Below are 20,520 nucleotides of genomic sequence, written 5' to 3'. Positions count from 1 at the left end.
TTACTCTCAAGCCCATCATACCCATACCAAAATAGGGAAAAGAAAAAGAAAACACACAAGGGAGAGTTCTTTCAGATATGGTAGAAGGAGGACAGGAAAAACAGTGGCAGGGCAAGAAGCCTACACTTTCCCTCCTCATTTTCATTAGGAAAAAGTGACGTTAAAAGGTGGACAGGGAAGTCAGATATTACAAGATCAGAAAGGTTCCAGACAAGATTTCTTCCCTGAACGTTGGGATGGATGAATCTGGTGTAAAGTGACTAAAACTCCAGCAGCCTGAGCCCAGCCTAACATTTGGTCCATCAGTTACAGAGAGATGTCACCATTTATTAAAGAAACATTCAGGTTAAACAAGGTGAGCCGGCTGGCCACCAAAGTCCCTTGATATCTGTTCATAGCCAATTAAGTGACTGAGTAACTCTAACCTCTTTCTGATCACTGCTTAAAGACCAAGTAAATATTCTTGCAGCGTGGTATGTTTGTATGTGGCTCTGTATAGACATCATGCTTGTGTGTGAGTATTTTTTAAATGTGTACCTGTGGCTGGCAACACCTGAAGCATGAACAAAGAATTCCTCCAACAATAACAGGTGCCACGCCTTTAAGACTACACACCCGGCGGGTATCTCCACATCAAACACAAACCATTAAAGGAGGAGAATTCCCATGCCACGCTATGAGTTGCTCATGGGAACCTGAGCAGCCAACTAAGCATTTTCTGCGTTTTCTAACTTGTTCGACGTGTAAATGGAGAGCGTCTGCTGGACCAGACGTCGCCAGGGTGGAGAAGACACGGATGGTTGAGCCATTAAAGAGTAATGAGGCAATAAAATCCTCACTGAGTCAAAGTTTAAGAGGTGTGAAGGTGTCAGGAGATTAAACAAGCATGAAACTATGTTTTGTAGTGAAAAGGGAATTTCTCTTTGTGAGGAATAACTTTTGGCTGCAATGAAATGCTGTTAGTGCTTACTACTTAATGCCAACATTTCAGTATGAAGCAAAGGTGCTGACTGCAGGTCAATGGGGGGCAAAAGGATCGATACTCACTCGATGGTGCCGTGGCCCTCTGCACTCTCTCGCACCACGTTGCCCTGAAGAATCTCCTGAGTCTTCACAGTGGAGATTGGCAAGTCTTTATCTTGTTCTGGCTCTGTGAAAACACATTAATGGCAAGTCATAATAAGGTATGACTGTAATAAGAGTGTGTGTGTGTATGTTCGTGTGTGTTACCTGTGAGTATCACAAGGCTCTGCTGTCTGTGCAGTATGCTTTTCTTCAGCCCGTTGTCTGTTGGGAGAAGTGAAGGTATTTCGGGCAGGGGCTCAGACTTTGGTTCATCCGGAGTAACGGCGGGGTCACTGAAGCCATTTTCTAGGCTGTTCTCTTTCTCCTCGACGACAGAAGACCTCCAGGGCCGCAGACTCATTGACGGCATATTACGACCCATGTACCTGCAGGCAAAGGGGCAGGTCAGAGATTAGATGAGTGAAAACAGGGAAACTCAGTGCTGATATATGTTTGTTTTCTTTCTTGAAGATAGTTAGATGAAATATTGATGTCACACTCCTGCCTGCATGGAGACAGTCAGGAGGCCTGCAGTACATCTGAAGCTCCTCAGTGACACATCATATCTAATTAATCACACAAAGCTAAATGCCATGGATGCATTCTGATCTGGAACTCTCAAGGACAAAGACAGATCCTATAAATCTGCCAGGGATTGAGGTAGACTTAGCATAAGCATGATGGGAAAATTTACCAAAACAGAAAAGAAAACAGAGTAGAAAAAGCAACAGAGGTTAAAAGAAACAACTGCAACTCTGAAAATGGTTCTGTAATTTGATCAGTATCATCTCCAAAAGCTACAACTTTGATCTTAAAGTACACAACCCGATCAAACAAGCTTCAGCTGGCTTTGACAGGCCGTGCTCCATGAGCTCAATTATTTATTTCATACCATGTTGTACATAACACCACACTCCTTATAACTGCTGTGAAGCATGGACCACCCAAATCTCATCACAATGTCCTTATCTGATGGCTGCAACACATCAGTGGAAGTTGAGACACCCGACAGAGTGGGTGTCTCATATTTAACTTTATGCTAAAACCAACAGCCCTGCCAAGGGAGTGTCAGGGATGCTCCGAGAAAGACAGTCCTGCGAGATTCTTTACAGACAATTATGCTATCAATGACGAGCGGTTAGAGGATAGCTAGCTAAAGAAGAGTGTGCTTTTGCTGCTTTACCGGCGAGTAAGGCGTTTAACGGGATAGTTCAGCTTTTTTGGATGTGCGGTTGTAAGATGTACTTGTCAGCAGTAAGTGTATTTCCCACAGGGGACCCCGCTCAGCTCTGCCCCTTTGTGGAGAAATTGATGATTACAAGCACCTTTAGCATGGTACATTTTAAGTGTAGTGCTTTAGGATAATTGAAGGCCATGCTGCTAAAATCTATTAGTCCTTAATAAAACAGCTTGGTGTTGACAGGCAATAAGTTAAGAGATGAAACAAAGACGGGTTTGCAGTCTGGGTTCCATCAGTTTTGTCATCTGCACTTAATGTATCCTCTGGTCAATTTCCAATCACTGCTGTTGCACGTCATCATGTCTCCTCGCTGTCCTCTGTTATCTGATTATTTCAGCCAGCAGTCTTCAAGGATTTACTGTTTCTATCCAGATAGTGTTTACATTATTAATGAGGAGTATGCATCGTTATTTTGAGTGTAGCAGAATGTAAGCAAACCATTCAGCTGCAGCTTATTAGACTCTCTCATTAATCACCCAGCTGTGTAAAATACTTGATTGTGATTGGTCAAAAACCCATAACAACTGTGTTTAATTCACAACTGCAAAAGTGGCACCATGGGATGACCTGATCACACAGGTGATATTACATCAATCTGCAGAGAGGAGTTTGACACATTTCAACCTCTGCCTGTTGACACTGCAGCAAAAAAACAAGCACAGATGAGAGAACAGCCTGAGGAGCTACTGAACCCCAACCACCAGGGCAAAGTGGAGCAACAGCCTGTCCTGAAACCCAGACAACAGCAGCAGAGCTGGAGAGAGTATCTCTTAGATGCTGATTACTACAAAGTAACTTAAACCATAAGCTTTAGTGATAACAGCAACAGTGTTTTGGAGTTGAGGCATTTTCGTTATTTATGTTTTAAAGTTTGTTCTATGCGAAGAAGTTCTATTTCTTCTTCTAAGAAGAAAGAAAGCTTCATCGTTGCCATGGAAGCTTAATAGACAATAGTATCGGAGGGGCTATTATTTTGAGTTCATACCTTTTCATTTTTTAAGCAACAAATCCTCTTAAATCAATCATGTGGGCAAGATTGCTTATGTCTACAGTGGGTAGCTGGGTGATATGCTGATAATGTATGGTGAATGGGTGGTTATGCAAAATAGAAGTATTTCAGGGAAGGGTATTGCTCACCCTGTTGGGATTCTGATTTGCATAACTGCCTCTCCACTGTATAATACATCCCTTTGTGAAGTGAAGCCCTCACAGAGCTTCTAGAACAGTTGTTGAGTTTGAACCTTGATATCTGATGACCCTGCTGAAATGCTGAGTCTCTTTTTGGTGAAATGAGTTTAGGTCATGAATAAAATGTATTCTCGTTTGCCAAACCTACACAAGAATGGAATATTTAAAATACTTTAGAGAGGTACCAGTAGTGATGATTCCATAAGAGAAAGTCTTTCAATTATTTTTGTCACGCAGCCCTTTGAACAGCCGCTTGCAACTTGGTAACCGCCCGTCTCAAACACAGACAAACAATGGAAACTTTGAATGCCACGTCCTGCCTCCCTGTGCATCGATGACATAAGTCAATCAATCCTGTCTGATCCTGAATGAAAAGCATCTGTAAGCAAAGTAGTGAGGATAAGCAAATGTGGCACTGAAGTCTGTCTGTCTGAAAGACTCATAAAAGCAAATTGCTGCACCTTCCTCAATCTATAAAATGACAATCACATGGTTGTTGGAGCCAACATGTCAGGGGATAATTAAAGGCCAGGCCAAAAGAATGGAGTATTCCCTAATAAAACAGCTTGTTTCTGGCAGGCTGTAAGAGAAGATACCAGTCAAAGACAGGTCGAGTGTCTGACTTCTTTCATCTTGTCTGATACAGTGCTGGATGATGAATCAGTGAATGAAGGTTCGTCATCTCTTCTTGATTTATCGTGTGTTCTTTTTAAATGTGTAGAAGTACTGGAATATCTGGTTGACTTCAAATCTTGGCTGTTACACGTAATTACGTTCAGCTTTGCTCGACTACATGAGTGTGTCTCAACCTGCAATTATTATGGACTTTCAGTTTCCTCACAGACTTATGCTTCATAATCCATATAAGAATACAAGGCTTTCACTACACTTGACACTTGAAACTATCTGTTTGACAGCTATATAAAGGACGAGATTAAGAAATTATCATGTTTCCTTTTTGTCCTTGAGCGCTGGAGAATAATTTCTCTTTTAGTCATGTCGCTGAAAAATGTGTGTAAGTCTGCTTTGGAGGTGCAAATTTTGCCAACTGAACTGTTATACAAATCTCTCTCTATCTATCTCTTTATCTCTCTCTGTATATATATATATATATATCTGTTGTTTTATTTCTCTTCATCTTTTCTGCTCTGTTCTGTCTTGACGTTTTCAACAGTGAAGGTGCTCAGGTGTTCTGGGAAAACCTTTTCAGGTGAAAAATGAAATGACCTTCCTGGTTGATGTTGAAACCATGAAAAAAAAATTCAAACTCAACAATTACTTCCTTCTTCCTCAATTGTTCCCATTCCTCAGTCTCTGACTCATGTCCTCACCTGCCCTCTTCACGATCGAGTAGACGTCGGTAAGTGGCAATCTCTTGCTCCAGTCTCATCTTGGTGTTGAGGAGCTGGCTGTGGCGTTGGCGCTGGGTTGCCAGCCCGTTCCTCACCTGCTCCAGTTCGCTCTCCAGCCCTGTGATCACTTGGGAAAGGTCCTGCAGTTGGCTGGAGTACTGCCGCTGGGTGTTCTGCAGGGAGCTCTCCAGGCCTTTCTCCTATAAAAGCAAGAACCCAGTAGCTATTAGGACACTGAATTCTTCTTAAAAAGCTTCACAGTGAATTCAAAGGCACTGAAAGGAGTTTTCATCTTGTGTTGACTCTGTTGGACCATTTGGATAGAGTCTGTTATTGTTTTGCTGGGATGAAAACTACATTTCCCATAAGCACCTTCATCCACTGTCATAAAGATGTTACTCTTGCCAAAGTGTGCGTGTATTGATTTGTAGCTTGTCAAAGTGGTCAACAGTAACGTCTCAATGACTAAACTTTGTAAACTCTGATTTATTACCATTAATTAGTTTCCAAAAGGTGACCAGACTAACCAGTTTAACGTTAACTGGCACAGCTCCGGTGTCATGATGTGAGCTCTGGTTTCACAGTAAATGTTTGAATAACACAAACATGCACACAGTTTAACTCTTTTGTCCTCAAAGAGTTGTGAAGCATTTAGGCAGAAACATTAAATCCAGTTCATAGCCGTTTCACTCTTTTACCTAACAAAGCCCTGGTTGTGGAGTTTCTGCATCTAAAACAATACTTCAGCAGAATACTTACATCTTTTCGCTAATCATTTTCAACTAGTGTATCAGCCATGAGTTCAAAACATTATGTAAAAAGAACATTATCTTCATCAAAAAAAACTCCTGCTTGCTTACTTACTTCTCACTGCCAAACTTTACCAGCAGAGCTCTAAACATAGACCCTTCAGGTTGAGTTCCAAATATCAACTCTGCATTTTTTGTGTAATGTCCAACACAAACACAGTCTCTAAAATTCTTTGTAAAGAAAAAACACAGCCTCATAGTTGATGATGTTTTACTGTGAAGGCCATGAAGAGGCATCAGTACAAGAGTTAAACTATTTCAACATCAGTTAAGAAGTCCTCACAACATGATAGTTTACAAAAAGATAATATGATACAATCTGATCTGATCTGACTTGACACAACACAACATGATACAACAGGATATGATACGATAAGATAAGATAAGATAAGATAAGATAAGATAAAAATAAGACAAGATAAGATAAGATAAGATACAGCACAATACAATACAGGACAGTACAATACGATACACTGTACTTTGTTGTTCCCTTAGGGATATTTGTCATGGACTTCAGTGCTGCACATGCTCACAGTGCCTTCAAAGAAAAAGTATGAAGAAATCAATATCTGTAACTGTGAATGGTTTAAGAATCTCCACACAGAAACATCTTCCCTCTCTGGCTGCCCACCATCAAAGAGTGATAGCTGCTGAAACGCAAGCACATTCATTTGGAATGGTTAACAGTGCCATCGTAACTGCTAGTGGGGGTCAGTTGATGGAGGTTGTGAGACCACTGTGTGACACATTATAAATTTCATTCTATTTGGTAATTACAATTACATATTAAAGTGGATTTGCATGCCTTTCTAACTTGCAAACTGCACATTTTTTTCTGCACAAATTTCCAGAAACAGCAGTCCCACAGCAGGATAATGACTTCACTTTAGGCAGCTAAACAGTTGCTATCCTTGAGCTCCAATCCTCTCACAAGTCTGATACAGTGAACACTGAATGATGACATAAAAGGATATAAGCACTTCATAATTTAAAATTCCTGTGCTTTTGATGCCAGCTGCAGATCAAATTCCTCTGGAATATTAATAACTAGCTTGTTTGAACTTGAACTGATAAAGGGTGAGTCCTCTGAAAAGCTTAGGGTAATTCTTGGCAAGGATGGAAAAACATGGAGTTTGTCATTTAGCGTCTGAAACATGCAAACAATACATTTTGCAACCAGGGCACTAGATTTGAAGTGTGTAATATGTTGTATTTTACTCTACTAATATGTCCATACTCTGCCTTTTAAACTTTCATCATTCTTATCACTTCTTGGACCCTAACACATGAAGTCTGCCTCATGCCATAGAAGAAGTGCCATCAGTGTAAGGAATTTGGAATTGTTGATACATGGTGATATGTGTTTCCTCACCAAAGCATGTAGGGTCTCTATCTCCACCTGCAGGGTGTGCCACTGCCTTCTGGCCTCTGCAAGCTCGGTCCGGGCCTCCCTCAGGGCAGCGCCGCCGAGGCTCACCTGCGCCCATGCTGCCTCCTCCTGAATGAAGTGACAGAAGTCATAGTGTGCCATAGACACTAGAACAAATAAAACATTAAAAAATATGCTACCATGTCCCCAAAACACACACCAAACCATATAGCTTTTTATGGATTTAAACACAGATCTGAAGCGTCATGTAGTAAAGTAGAGAACGTTTTGTTTTTTTGCGGTTGGTATGCGGTTTGTTTGGATGAACATTTGTACAACAGTAAGAAAACAGAACAGATGAATAGCATCAACAACTACGGAACGCAAACCTTTAGGGCAACATTTCTTTCTCACTGGCATTCAGTCAGACAGAGAGAGGTGAAGCAGCCACATGTGGTGCTGTTGGTAGTGTGTGTTTCACTCGTGAGGTAAACAGAGAGCTCAGCAGACACTCATGCCTGTGTGCACAGCCCTTTCAGCTGTGTTGACACTGTGCAGCTGTTAGGCGTTTCACATCCTCTGTCCTCATATCCCCTTCAGCTGCCTCAGCTCGGTTATTATAATAAATAAATAAAGTACAAAACAAACAAACAAGAGGCTTAAGTTATGTAAGTTCATCTCTGTTTAATTTATTAATTCAATGATTCTCATTTTCTGTTTCAATGTGTATGGATATTTTATTTTATGAATTTCAGAGCTTTTGCTAATTCAGAAAAAAGCTCTTCTTAATCATCTCTTCATATCTGATAACACCAGCCAACATGACTCTCTTTGTTGGATGAAGTTGAAGATCACTATGCCTTATCATCTATTAGGACTGTTATGCAATACATCGGTACTGACTATCACTTTCTTCATGAGGCTGTTATGTTTCTTTACATTGGTTGCCACTCACCAAAAAACAGAGGTAAGATGATGAAGAAGCAGAAGAAGAAGACTCAGTAACCAGCTAGCTAGCCCTCACCGCAGCGCAAATCATGTTGGAGGAGATTACTGATGAAAGCGAGGTTCTCTACCCGCATCTCAAAAAAATGATTCTTCACCAGTTTGGGAGTATTTTGGTGTTTGTTGTCATTCTGCAGGACATGCTGAACAACAGATGCTTCAAAAAGGGGGGTAATAACACCAAACTGTTCGCCCACCTTCACCTCCATCATCCCTCAGTTGCATTACAATAGAAAGAGTAAGTTCTCATTCAGTCAGCCTCAGGATTGGTTGTTTGTTGGGCAATGACAAAAAAGTGAGAGACAGAGTGTGCCTAGTTTCCTCTAAGTTTTCTGTTTGTATGAGTGGGGCCTGTAACATGCACACATTTTAGAACTCAAAAGCAAAATGATGCATGTATGTCTGCCCCTGGCTCATACTGCTCTACTAATATACAATGACTGACAATACCGGTTACCAAGAGACGCAGGAATATGCAAAAAAAGAGCAGGATGGAAGAGGTCCACATGCTAGCAAACACAATAGAGAACAAAGTTGACAAAATCACGAATGAGAGAGTGACAGAGGCAAGATGGTCAAATGACATAGACAGACACTGGTTCAAACACGTCATTCAGGGAGTTGCTGGATTTGGTTTTTCAGCAGCTGAAGTCCCGCTACATCCGTCCTGCTGTGTGTCTCTGCTCTGCCCTCCATCACAGCTACTACACTGCTGACTGTTCTCGCTCACAGGTGGGCAAATAGCGACATTTTGTTGAGTCTTTTTAGCATCTCACAAAGGACACAAGTTACAATGGTGTCTGTTGGAGACAGACATGAGAGAAGAGAGTCGGTGATGCCCTCTGGTCACCTTTATGTTTCGTGTTAGTCCCAAATTGCAGACTGTTGGCCTTACAACATTCATAAAAGCTGGTGACTCTTTCTATTCCAGAAGAATGAACAATTTATAATTCAAAAGTTATAAAATTAAGCAGATTTTGGAGCCCAGGAGTTCATTCTTTGTTTTCACGGTAACAAAACAGGTATGGATATAATTCATTTTTTACCTTTATCTCATCAAAGTTCAACATTCTGATATGGACAACTCTAATGCATAATATAAATGTGTTTCAAACCAGGGCAGGGCGGCAGTAGCTCAGTCCATAGGGACTTGGCTTGAGAACCGAAGGGTCGCCGGTTCGAGTCCCAGTATGGACGAAATTTGGCAAGTGGACTGGTTGCTGGAGAGGTGCTGGTTCACTTGCCTGGGCACTGCCGAGGTGCCCTTGAGCAAGGCACTGAACCCCCAACTGCTCGGGGTGTGCTGGTTGACGGCAGTATCCTCACTCTGACATCTCTCCCTAAGCATGTTCACTGCATGCATGTGCATTTGTATGTATATACCAAAAAAACTGTAAGTGTAGCATGTCCACAATAGCATGAGTGGAAAAAATTGAATTTCCCCCCTGGGGATAAATAAAGTACCTTTCTAAGTGTTTCAGAAGTTTCATGAAGAAGGACATTCAATTTGTCCTATTTTAGACCTCAAGGAACAAAATCTAAATGTAAACAGATGTTTAGTTTACTCACAGTAACTCACAGGGCATCTCTACGCTTACCTCTACATGTTTATTTTGTGCCTTCATCAGAGTATTTACTCTTCTCTCTAATTTGCTTTCAACCTTTGCCAACACATGAGGCAAGCTGTTCAACTGTTTCCAGGAAGTACAGGTTAAAATGCAATACCTCTGTCATTCCCATCTGCTTGATTATTAACATGTAGAGAATGACACTTTCTCTTTGAAAGGTTGGGTATTCTGAACTAAAACACCACATATGTTCAGTATGGCTATCATGCAGGGCTAAAAACTGCAGCATTGGGTATCTGACTTTTTAGTCAGATAAACAGAGAGAGTAAACAACAGCATTTAATAAATCAAGCTTCATTTTAGCGCTGTGGAAGCTTGCAGCCTTCACTGAAGGCACTTTATTGTTGCTGTCAGACCAAAGTCATTGTGCTATGGCACAGGAACACTGGGGTAATAAAAGGCTCCCACACTGTGCTCTTCCTTATAATTACAAAAAAGAGGACAGTCAGGCTAAATGCTCAGACTTCAAATGATAAATGCTGCCACCACTTTAAAGCCTCCTATCTAAGGGAAGGAAAGCTACCATATACATATATCAGTGGTCAGGTTTGGTTTGGCTCATACATGTTTAATGAAGACTAGGATTTTTGCACTCAGAAAAACACAAGATCAGATGCTTTAACACTACTGTAAATATGTGTGACAGTGAAAAGGTGAAATAAGGAGACAATGACACTAAACATACAGAAACCTCAAAGAAGGGAGAGTCCAAAGCCTTTAACCACAGTCAACGAACAATCTGCTTGTTGTTTTAACTCTAGCTAAGAACATACAGAAGTCTACCTATTCTATGGTATGGCCTGGAGTTGGTTTTGAGGGTGTGTCTGGCTGGCAGTGAGCCAGGATAACATGAGAGACACAGAAGTAAAGCTGCAGGAGTAGATACATACCTCACTGAGAACTCCTCCGTGTGTTCTGGATGCTGCTGCTGCTCCGGGGCAGCCAGGCCCGGCAGAGCCGGGGAGTGGATTTGAAACAGAGCCCAGGCTGAGGTGTCTCTCACCCGGGCTGGGGAGTCTACTCTGGTCGCACTGCGCTCTGATTCTGTCGAGGAGCTGGGTGAGCTCCATCGCTGTGCCATCCTCCTTCTCCCCACCTCCTCCTGCTGATGCTGCGGCCGTCTCTAACAGAGCATCGCAGGAGTCGGCCCGCTGCAGCTGTAGAGCCCGAGCTGCCTGCAAACAGCAAACAGTGAGAGCAAGAGGGGGAGGGAGGGGGAGATAGACAGAGAAAGACAGGGGGAGGGTGAGATGAAAGTGGAAGATGTAAAGAGAGAGGAAAACAAGAGAGAAACATGAAAAACAGGGAGATGAAACTTGTTTTTGAATAAATGCAATGGATAAAAACAGAGAGTGAGAGCTTTAAGTTTATGTTTGTGTGTGTAACAGTGTGTATGTGGGTGTTTGTGTATGTGTGGGATGAGGCTGTGAAGCAGTCCACGCAATGCAGATATAAAGGGAAAGAGGAATCAGTTCTTGAGTCCTGTAGAGATGCATATGTGAGTTTGTGTGTGTGTGTGTGTGTGTGTGTGTGTGTGTGTGTGTGTGTGTGTGTGTGTGTGTGTGTGTGTGTGTGTGTGTGTGTGTGTGTTTGTGTGTGCGTGTGTGTCTATGTGCAGGGAGAGACACTGGATGGGAATGGGGGAGGTATTAGTCAGCAGGAATGAGAGAGCATCATAGAAAGGTAGATAAGAAAGAAGAGAGAGAGGAGGTGTGGATGAGGGCAGAGTAAGAGGACAAGTGCTCTAGATGCTATGAAGCATAAATAATCCATTTACGGCTCAGGTGACAAGTACCTGCTTATACTGTCAGTTAAAACAAATAACATGATTAGTAATTACACATTTAAATACAGTATCAAAACATGCATTAGCATTTCATCTGCCCCTCCAATACAGATCATGTGTTTTGATCAGGATCATGCAGTGTAAACAAGGGCATCTTCAACATATTTTCCTTTTCCACACGCAAATAAGTGTCTAAACTTCTTCTGGAAATAACTTTATAAAACAATTTTGACAACATAATTTACAAAGCAGCACAAAGGGTCAACAGCAATGGTAGTACTTCTATGATGCCAAGTTACAAGATTATGTATTAGTGACTCTGCAGTGACATACTCAAGGAGAAAAGAGAACAAGAAAAAAACCTTTGGCTTGCAAAGAATGTAATGGCAGCAGATATACTGATAAACTTGAGGTTTTAAAACAGCAGTTGACATACAATTGAGAATACACAGATGAGCACTTTTTATACAGTCCATGATCAATCCTATTAGAGCTGTAAATCACAGTGCTCTACTGCAGAAAACATGTTCAGTTTGATTTGAAAAAATGTTCAATTACTCATTCACACATCTTATGTTTAAGTTATATTAAGGGTTAAAGTTCTGCTTTAGGGGCCAGATGCCTGGAGCATAGACTGTATAAGCAATGGACGTCGTATCCGTGGCGTCACCCATCTGTTTCTGAAGCGCTGTTTTGAGGCCAATCGGCGGCAGCAGCCATAATGCTGCTGTCGAGTGATTGTGACATAAAGAGGCGGGCTTTGAGCCTCCTATAGCCAACAGCTATAGTGTTCCCGCCTGTCAATCAAGTCAGCTGTGCCTCTCATCTGAAGACTTGTAATCTCCATATCTTTGAAATTGCGTCGTTAGAATTTTTTTTACCCCTGTACAGTGGGTCTCATTCATGAAACGTGAGTAAATCTGTGTGTAGATTTGCACATAAAAGCTCACCCTACTAAAATTCCACTCCGGATTCATGAACAGCGTGGGAAACTCAGATTCGAACATAAATACGTGTGTAAGATCATGAATGCTAACCCATCGTAAACTGACAGCGTGTTGCAGGGAGATCATCAATTAGCATAAATCCCCGCCCATGAATGGCAAATAACCACCATATAAGAACACAGACCTGTGCATCTGGTCGGCCTGCCCTGCAATCAATGCACAAGGAAAGAAGGATAGAGAGCGAAAATATAACTTCTCCGAGGCGGAGATTGAAATTATTTTGGGCGAAGTGGAATGTAGGAAACACATTTTATTTTCTATGGATATAAATGGTAAGTCTCTACATATAAAACACATGCATTTGTTAGAAGGCTACTTTCTTACCGACAAACCAGCCGTCTCTCACAGCTCCATTCTCCAAACGGGTGCCAATTGCGCAGTAAGCTGTCATGCGTCCCACCGGGCCACCATGCCACAACGTTGAGCAACACAGTTTGCATCACATATCAGCTGCACATTCATGGAATGACAGTTTTTTCCGGTTGATGTATGCAAATGCATCATCAGATGGAGCCTTGATGTGTATGTGTGTGCAGTCTATGGCACCGATGACATTTGGCAGGTTGGCCAGTGCGCTAAACCCCTGTTTTACCTCAATTTGCCGTTGTGCGCCATAGGGGAATTGAATGTACTCCGGCCTTAATTCAATAATGCCGGTAAAATGCGGCTCATTGATGATTCCAGATCTATCTGCCATCTCCGGCTGGACGGTCCCTGTGGCTAAGAAGCCCAGCACGGAGAGCACCTGCAAATGTGCGGGTATGGCGTGGCTTCTTTAAGTTGGCCTCGTAAGATTAGGCTCCAGTTAGTCTGTGTGGTTCTTAACAAGTAGTTCACATTCTAAATAAACCTAATCTAGATCTCAAAGCTTCAATTTCCAACTTTTCTGTTGTAAAAAATATGTTATATATATTGAAAAGATTGATGAATGCGGAAATCAGTGGATATTTTCGCTGCACATGGTTTACACATAAATTCGTGCTGCTCACGTTTCATGATTGAGACCCAGGGTGTGCTGATCTAGAAATGAGCAATACAGACTACACTCGTCTTTTGTACCAGGCTGTAAACATGTTTATTTCTACTGTAAAAATCGTCTTTTTTGAATTGGTGTGTATGTGGTTTCCGGTTCTTCCGGAGCCAGACTCAAGCGGATCCTCGATGAACTGCAGTTTTTAGCACTTCCGCATTGGGCTCATATTTTTAGACCGGAAGTTGCCGCTTGGCATGGAGTGGTAGGTGGGTGACTCAACCCTTGTCTGATTTTCTGGTATTAGTGACTTTAGCAGATTTTTCTCTCACAATATCACACATATGACTTTCTCTCTAAACCGTATGAAGACACATTTACTTCACAATCAGGCTTCTATAAAAAGATGCAGGCCAAACGACAGAGAAAGGCACAGTGAAGCAGGCAGACAGATGAGCTCAAAGGAAGCAAAGAAACATAATTATGACACATTTGCAGAAAATTCAGTGACCTCAAACTCCTGGTGCATCTCCTGCATCTCCGTCATAGAGTGTCGAAGGTTCGCCTGCAGCATCTCACTGCTCTCATCTGCTTTCCTCTTTGATTCTCTGAGCAACACCACCTGCTGCTCCAGTCGCAGGGTGTTTTTCTCCTCTGTCTCACACCTGTGATGTAACATCAACAGTTTATAGGTTATTCATTTATTTGTTGCCATTTAACCCTGATAATAATGTATCATTCATTCAGGAAGTGAAACATAGATATGGGGAGGAAAAGGGTAAAATGGCAACTACAAAACATATTCTTCATTTGAGTCATGATATTGCTTTTCTAAAGTGTTGATACATTCCTCAGTCTTGCCGAACACCCCATTTGACTGGATTAAAAAGATGATGCAGACAAAATCCAGTGAGTATTCCTTATGGGGTTATATACTTCAGTTTTAGCTGAGGGGTGATGCAAGACAGTGAATGGATTAGTTGAAGAAATCATAAATCTGAGTACAAAAGGTTGAAAAAGTCCTTGAAATTGTTTAAGTGTGTCATAAACAGAGTCCAGAGTCTCACAGAGACGGCCAGCCAGTCAGGAGACACATCAGGTGGAGCTATAAATAGAACAGGTATATTTATTTCAAGCTGCTGCATGCAGACACTGTCCTTCAGGGGTTAACGGCTGACAGTGGATGGTTGGTGACTGTGTCTATGTGTGTCTGTGTGTGTGTTTGGTGTCACTCTGCATCAATACATAAGTGAAAGTGCTGACGCGCACAAAGCCCAGCCTGGATTTGTATGCAGGTTGGCTCACAGAAGCGAGGGGAATTGGTGTTAGTTAGAAAACAGAGGAGTGAAAAAGCACCACAGCAGGATGAGAACATAAAGTGACTAATTGATATTAAAGGTCCTGTGAAGACTTTGAGCTGGTTATGAAACAGACTGAAATGACCACAGATGCCTCTATATGACCAAAAGTTATTTTAATGTCGGAAACTGCTGCCGCCAGGTAGGCATCAGATAAAGTGACTAACTGTACACCACCAAGATGGCCTTCTTGATGTTTCCCTCAATAAAGACTTCTGATGGTGGATACATTTGACTGATGTAATAAAGTTAAAAAATCATGGACTGTCTAAAACCCTGGAAGGGACAACTGTGAAGCCAAAACCTCTAGAGCTCCCCCTGGTGACTGGTGGCAATATAGGAAAATTAAAATACACGTCAACCTCACTTTTTGTCAAAGCAGTTATCTCTTTATGTTTTGATTTATGGGCAAGTGTTCAGCTTTTGGAAAAGTTTAGTTCCGGTTAGTGACTGATGTTAAAACGATGATTAATTGACAGCTCTGTTGACAGACGTAGGCTCCTGCAGCAATCTGTAGCCTACTGGTTTGGCAAAGTAGAAGAGGAATAATGACAATAAAATGCAACAGATGCTAACACAAGAGGCATTGAACTATCCATTACCACAGGTGTCTTCTGCTTCACATTAGCATAAGATTGTGAATCTGCTATGGACTGCACTAACCTGGGAGATCTTCGACATTTTATCGGTAAGTGAAATGTACATTTTGGTTGGTGGAAGGGGTGTGACTTCAGTCCTGCAACTCTGCCAGCCAGATTTCTGTGCATGCCTTATCTGCATCAAGCAATATTTTGGATTCACTTCTGTTAATGGGAGGATTTGGATGTGTGTTGTTTATATCACCATAAGCTCAATGTAAAACAAAACGAAACACTACCACACATACAGGAAAAAATCTGCAAAGTGGTAGGATGTACTGTTTGGTCCACAGGGGTGGCAAAAACAACACTTATCAAAAGTCCCTTACAGGAGCTTTAACCTGTATGCTCAATTTTTACCAAGGGGCTTATGGGTCAGCAATGATAATTACACAGAACCAAACTAACGACAAAAAAAAAAAAAAAAAAAACCTATGAAAAAATGTCATGCCAACTGAGATTGATGGCTTCCAACATAATCTAAGCCATATAAGTGAGTAATATGACCAGTGCTTGGACCTCATGCATAACTGTTCTTTTTAAAAAAAAGTTTTATTCCACACTTAAACAAACAGGACATGAATCTTAAACATGCATTACACACATATATTACATATATAAGATATTTGCCCTTTGCCACCTGGACTTGACTAAGAGTTTGCCACCTGCTACAAAAACAGGTTTATGCCATATGGGCTAGATGGGGGAGAACTTCCCGTTATTTTGAGCCTTTTATTAATTAATTAAGCAGTTTTACAAGATAAATTAATAAGTGGGTTAACAAGTTCTACTGGAGGATATGGATAATACCACAAAGAAGTCAAGTATATTTTATGGTTGATATTAGTGATAGTTCTTCCTTTCAGCCTTTCCCAACTGCCTATCAAATAAGTATTACCATAACCCCATGTAATAGGGTATTTATATCATAAGTAATATTGGTGAATGTCTGGCACAGCCAATCACCCTTTTTTTCATAACATACAAAGTTTCTTCAGGTTTATTTTTGTTTTCTCTTTCTTCACAAAAATGATGAAGACAAGATTGTATCTCTTTTAATCAGCTACTTGCAATACAGCTGATTCAGAGATATAAAATCTTTTCTTCATCTGACATTAAGCTGACATTATAAAAGACAATCTTGGAAGAATATTCATTTTGAGTGTATCAGACTTCCACCCCAGAGACATCGACAAAGCAGACCATCTTTTTATAGCATCTCTTACTTTCATTGAAAAGCCAAGGGCATTCAATTTATACATTTTAAAGATTGTGGCTATGATTAAAATACCTAAATATTTCATAACGTTAGCTTTCCACACAAAAGGTGCATTGCCCAAATCAGGTTGCAAAAGTATTAGGATAAAGGGGTATTGCCTCACTTTTACTCCAGTTAATGCATAACCATTCAATAGAGGAGTGCTGGAGCTTTCAGGAAAACCAGAGCAACATAAAGCTGACCTGGCCTGGATGGCAGCAGCTCTGGACTTCATGGTGTCGGAATGTAATGCCAGCTGGGCGTTCTCCATCAGTAATCTACCAACCTGAAAAACAACAAAAAATACAATAACATGGTAAAAACCTGGGAAATTATGTAACTAATAATAACAAATAATGCTCAAACAAAACAATCCCCAAACTATCAAATTTCTTCACATTGCAGAGACGAATGGCAGGGAAAGGGTTTACAAAAACTTAAACAGTATAGATGTCTCTAAAGAGTGTGAGACAAGCAGGGGCAAATCTAGAGTGGTGGCCAGGGGTGGCACTGGCCCCCTTGACATCTGACTAGCTACTCAAGGTGCTACTCTGAAATCCAAAGCTATGACTGGCTTTTTGCTTTGTCAGATGTGGCACTTACTTTCACACAAAGAGATAAAAAAGTCTGTACATGCCCCTGCATGTTGTGCATTAGTATGTGCCACTTCTATACTTTAAAATTAGACATTAAAAATGCAGTCCTTTACCCTATTATTTTGTAGTACTACAGACTATTTACTGTATGTTTGCTGCCCTAAACCTCTGGACCGGTGGTTGATATGTTAATTGAAATCTGAGCAGGGTGAGCAGGACCCTGACGCAAAGATGAGAGGTCCTGTCTCACCCTGAAATTATTCTAATTTGAAAACATAAACCATAAGCGGTAGAGATAAAAAAAAAAAACAATGATAAAAGTTCTGACACTTAGAATCTGATGCCATGAAGGCACAACCAACCTTAGGGACTACTTTTTTTGGCTGTATACATTAATCATTTTAAATATATATATTTTGTGTGTCGACTTGTTGCCATACATTAACGCTATACATTATCCCTAACATAGAGTTGTGTTAGCTGTAGAGCAGAAATCCATGGGGTTATCTGTAAGTGTCTGATCTTTGTCAGTAATTGGGGACAGTAAGTATCCCAATGGAATATAACAGGAGATACCTCATTCATCTCCATGTCAGAGAATCTCTTAAACTCAAGCCAACAGGTATCATAGGGGTGGGGTTGGATTGCATTTGGCACTCATTTTAATGTTTGCACTTGTAATATGTATTGATATTTATGGGTTGTAGGTACTGTATTGTATGTATTTTTATGTGGCAGACTTTTAACTGAAAACTGGACATTTAAATTAATCTTGAATCTTGGGTATAGTTCTCACATCTCATGGGTTCAAACTGTAGTCTATTGTGAATAGAAGGAAATCATTTTGAGTTTTGTGTATTTTCTACTTTATATTCAGAAGTGGCTTGATTGTTAAGAGGTTTGTGTAAGAAAAAAGCATTAAAGTAAACTCCTTTATGTTTCATTGGAATCTCAATGTTTGAACTGAAAAGCTGTTTGAATACAAGCGTTCTTAAGTTCAAACAGATGAATCAAAGTACAGAAAGTTTCTGCATGTTTTTTTTCACACACATAAAGATGTTAACACACCCTTATTTTTTTCCACTTTGTTTTCTTTAGATTACAAGACACTCAGAATCAGACACACCTATGTTGAAGGAAAGCCAAAGAACACAGGGAATATTCCATAACATTGAAACTGTAAACATTTTAATACCCTCACTGTGTGGATGATTCAGTACACCTGCCCAATTCTGAGTCTCTGTGAGGGTGAGTGAATCAGCACTCTGAAAAGACCTCCTGCTTAATGTCTTACTCATCATTACACCTGTGTTGTAAATGAAAAGGTAATAAAAGATGTACTTAAAATGAATGACAAAGTAATCCTATATGCTAACATGAATGCGCTTCCTGGATCTGCCAACAAAGAAACTAGCAGAGGCTGCTCTGCTCTCCGTCTTAGTCATGGGAACGTAAACCAAACTTTGGAGACAAGTTGGGCGATGTGGTTAACAACAAAAAACATCCAGTCATTAGGATGTCTGTCAGTGAGAGCTACATGCAGAAAGAGAGGCCGGTCGAAAACCATCAAGTTGAGTCATGTGAGATCACTACACTACTTGGAGTTAATGGTCTACAGAGTGAATGGCCTTAAAGTAATAAAGATTTCCGCATTCTGTGTGAGTGTGACAGCTGGTGTTCCTGTTGAGTTTCTCTGGCCCTGCTCCAGGCGTAATGACACATATCTGTGTTTAATCCTTTGCAGCACGTTGTTTTCATCTGGAGCTACCTCTCACCTCAAGGACTTTAAAACAACTTTTGAACCAAGAACAACCAACACGGTCAACGTTTATACAACTACGTATGTTTCAATGAGCTAGAGGACAATTTAATGCATCCAGCTGAAGTCAAAAAAGTTTTATACATGTAATGGTCTGTTGATATATGGCTTAAACAAAGTATTGTTGTCTCATAGGAATGAGGGACAATTTAGACCTACTGTATGTGTCAAGTGTTACTTTAACAAAAATGAGGGAGACCGGCAAGATCTGATGTATGAGCCTGGAGAACCTGGCAATGACAATAATGTTTTCTTCCTTCTGTTGGTCTATGGGGACATAAGAGATGTTCTTTTTGTTTTTATTAAAGCTCCTGTGAGGATATTTTAACTGGTTTTGAAATAGACTTTGATTAAGACTCATACCTCAATAGGATCAGCAAGATTAATTAAAATTTCTTCATAAAGTTAGATTTTAAATGCTTTTATTACCCAACTTTGTTACTCAACACCAGGCAGTTAAATAGTTGATTCTGATTGGTCAAAACTGCTTGACAACCCCATGAAAATGTCCATTAATTCTGCATGACAAGAGCAACGATAGACACAAACAGTTCACACACATATCAAATCAATTCACGGCAAAGAGTTCTGGCACGTTTTAACACTGGGGCAAAAACACTACTTTCCGTTAGTATCATAATTCTAAACATTGGTGAAATAAACATCAGCTTCTGTTAGCATGCTGAATTGGTAGGCTACACAATATGGACAGTAACATTTTTGCTCCTGTCCTTCATCCAGGCAAGGGCAGCAGAGCTGGTTAGAGAATCTTTAAATTACCGATCGCTAAAAGGAAAAAACATGAGCGGAACCAATAATACTAAATGTCTGTGACATTTGTCTCATTTATTTTTAAAGATGTGTCATCTGCAAAGCTTTGAGAAGGAGAACTGAATGAGGACAAAAGTCAAAAAAGATATTCTTGCAGAAGACCTGTTCACCTTGTCCAACGTATTTAGTGGAAATGTTCAATTTAAAGTGAATAATAACAAACAAGCAGGCTACAAATACTCCTGCGGAATTCCCTTCAACCAGTCTAACATAACCTTTAATGGAAACATTCAGTTATAATATTATCATATTAACATGCTTATGTTGTTGCTTGATTAAATGTCAATGTTTAGTTTGATATTTGTTTGTGCTTGACCAAACTGGAGCCCCATAAGAGTGATACATTTGACTGTAAAAGACCATAGGATGTGAGTTTGTGCATGTTCAGATGAAAAGGGGCATTTGACATTTCTTCAGCTGTTTCCCTCAGTCAGACTGATAAATGGAGAAGAATTTAAGAAAACTTACTCTGATGATGAGAAAACTGCACTACTCCTGTAAATTAAAAAGGGAAGGAATCCTGCAGAAAAGTTTTATTTTTATTGTTTTTAAATAAATATATTGATTTTATCGCATGATTTCAGCAGTGTAGGCAAAGGCT

The 20,520-nt window shown here is 40.5% G+C and overlaps 1 protein-coding gene across 1 annotated transcript in view; it reads right to left on the bottom strand.

The window, feature by feature from the left end:
- Nucleotides 1–20,520, bottom strand: part of krt222 (keratin 222) — a 38,592-nt gene that overhangs the window by 5,507 nt on the left and 12,565 nt on the right. The window contains exons 5-11 of the mRNA XM_034688970.1: nucleotides 16,877–16,959; nucleotides 13,931–14,084; nucleotides 10,547–10,831; nucleotides 7,027–7,152; nucleotides 4,825–5,045; nucleotides 1,231–1,451; nucleotides 1,048–1,150 (exon numbers count right to left, since the gene is read on the bottom strand). Coding sequence (XP_034544861.1) covers nucleotides 1,048–1,150; nucleotides 1,231–1,451; nucleotides 4,825–5,045; nucleotides 7,027–7,152; nucleotides 10,547–10,831; nucleotides 13,931–14,084; nucleotides 16,877–16,959 — 1,193 coding nt within the window. The remainder of the gene's footprint in view (nucleotides 1–1,047; nucleotides 1,151–1,230; nucleotides 1,452–4,824; nucleotides 5,046–7,026; nucleotides 7,153–10,546; nucleotides 10,832–13,930; nucleotides 14,085–16,876; nucleotides 16,960–20,520) is intronic.

This window comes from Notolabrus celidotus, chromosome 7, assembly GCF_009762535.1.
Source record: "Notolabrus celidotus isolate fNotCel1 chromosome 7, fNotCel1.pri, whole genome shotgun sequence".
NCBI classification, from domain to species: Eukaryota; Metazoa; Chordata; class Actinopteri; order Labriformes; family Labridae; genus Notolabrus; species Notolabrus celidotus.
The sequence above is the reverse complement of the archived record's forward strand: the minus strand, read 5'-3'. Positions and strand labels throughout refer to the sequence as shown.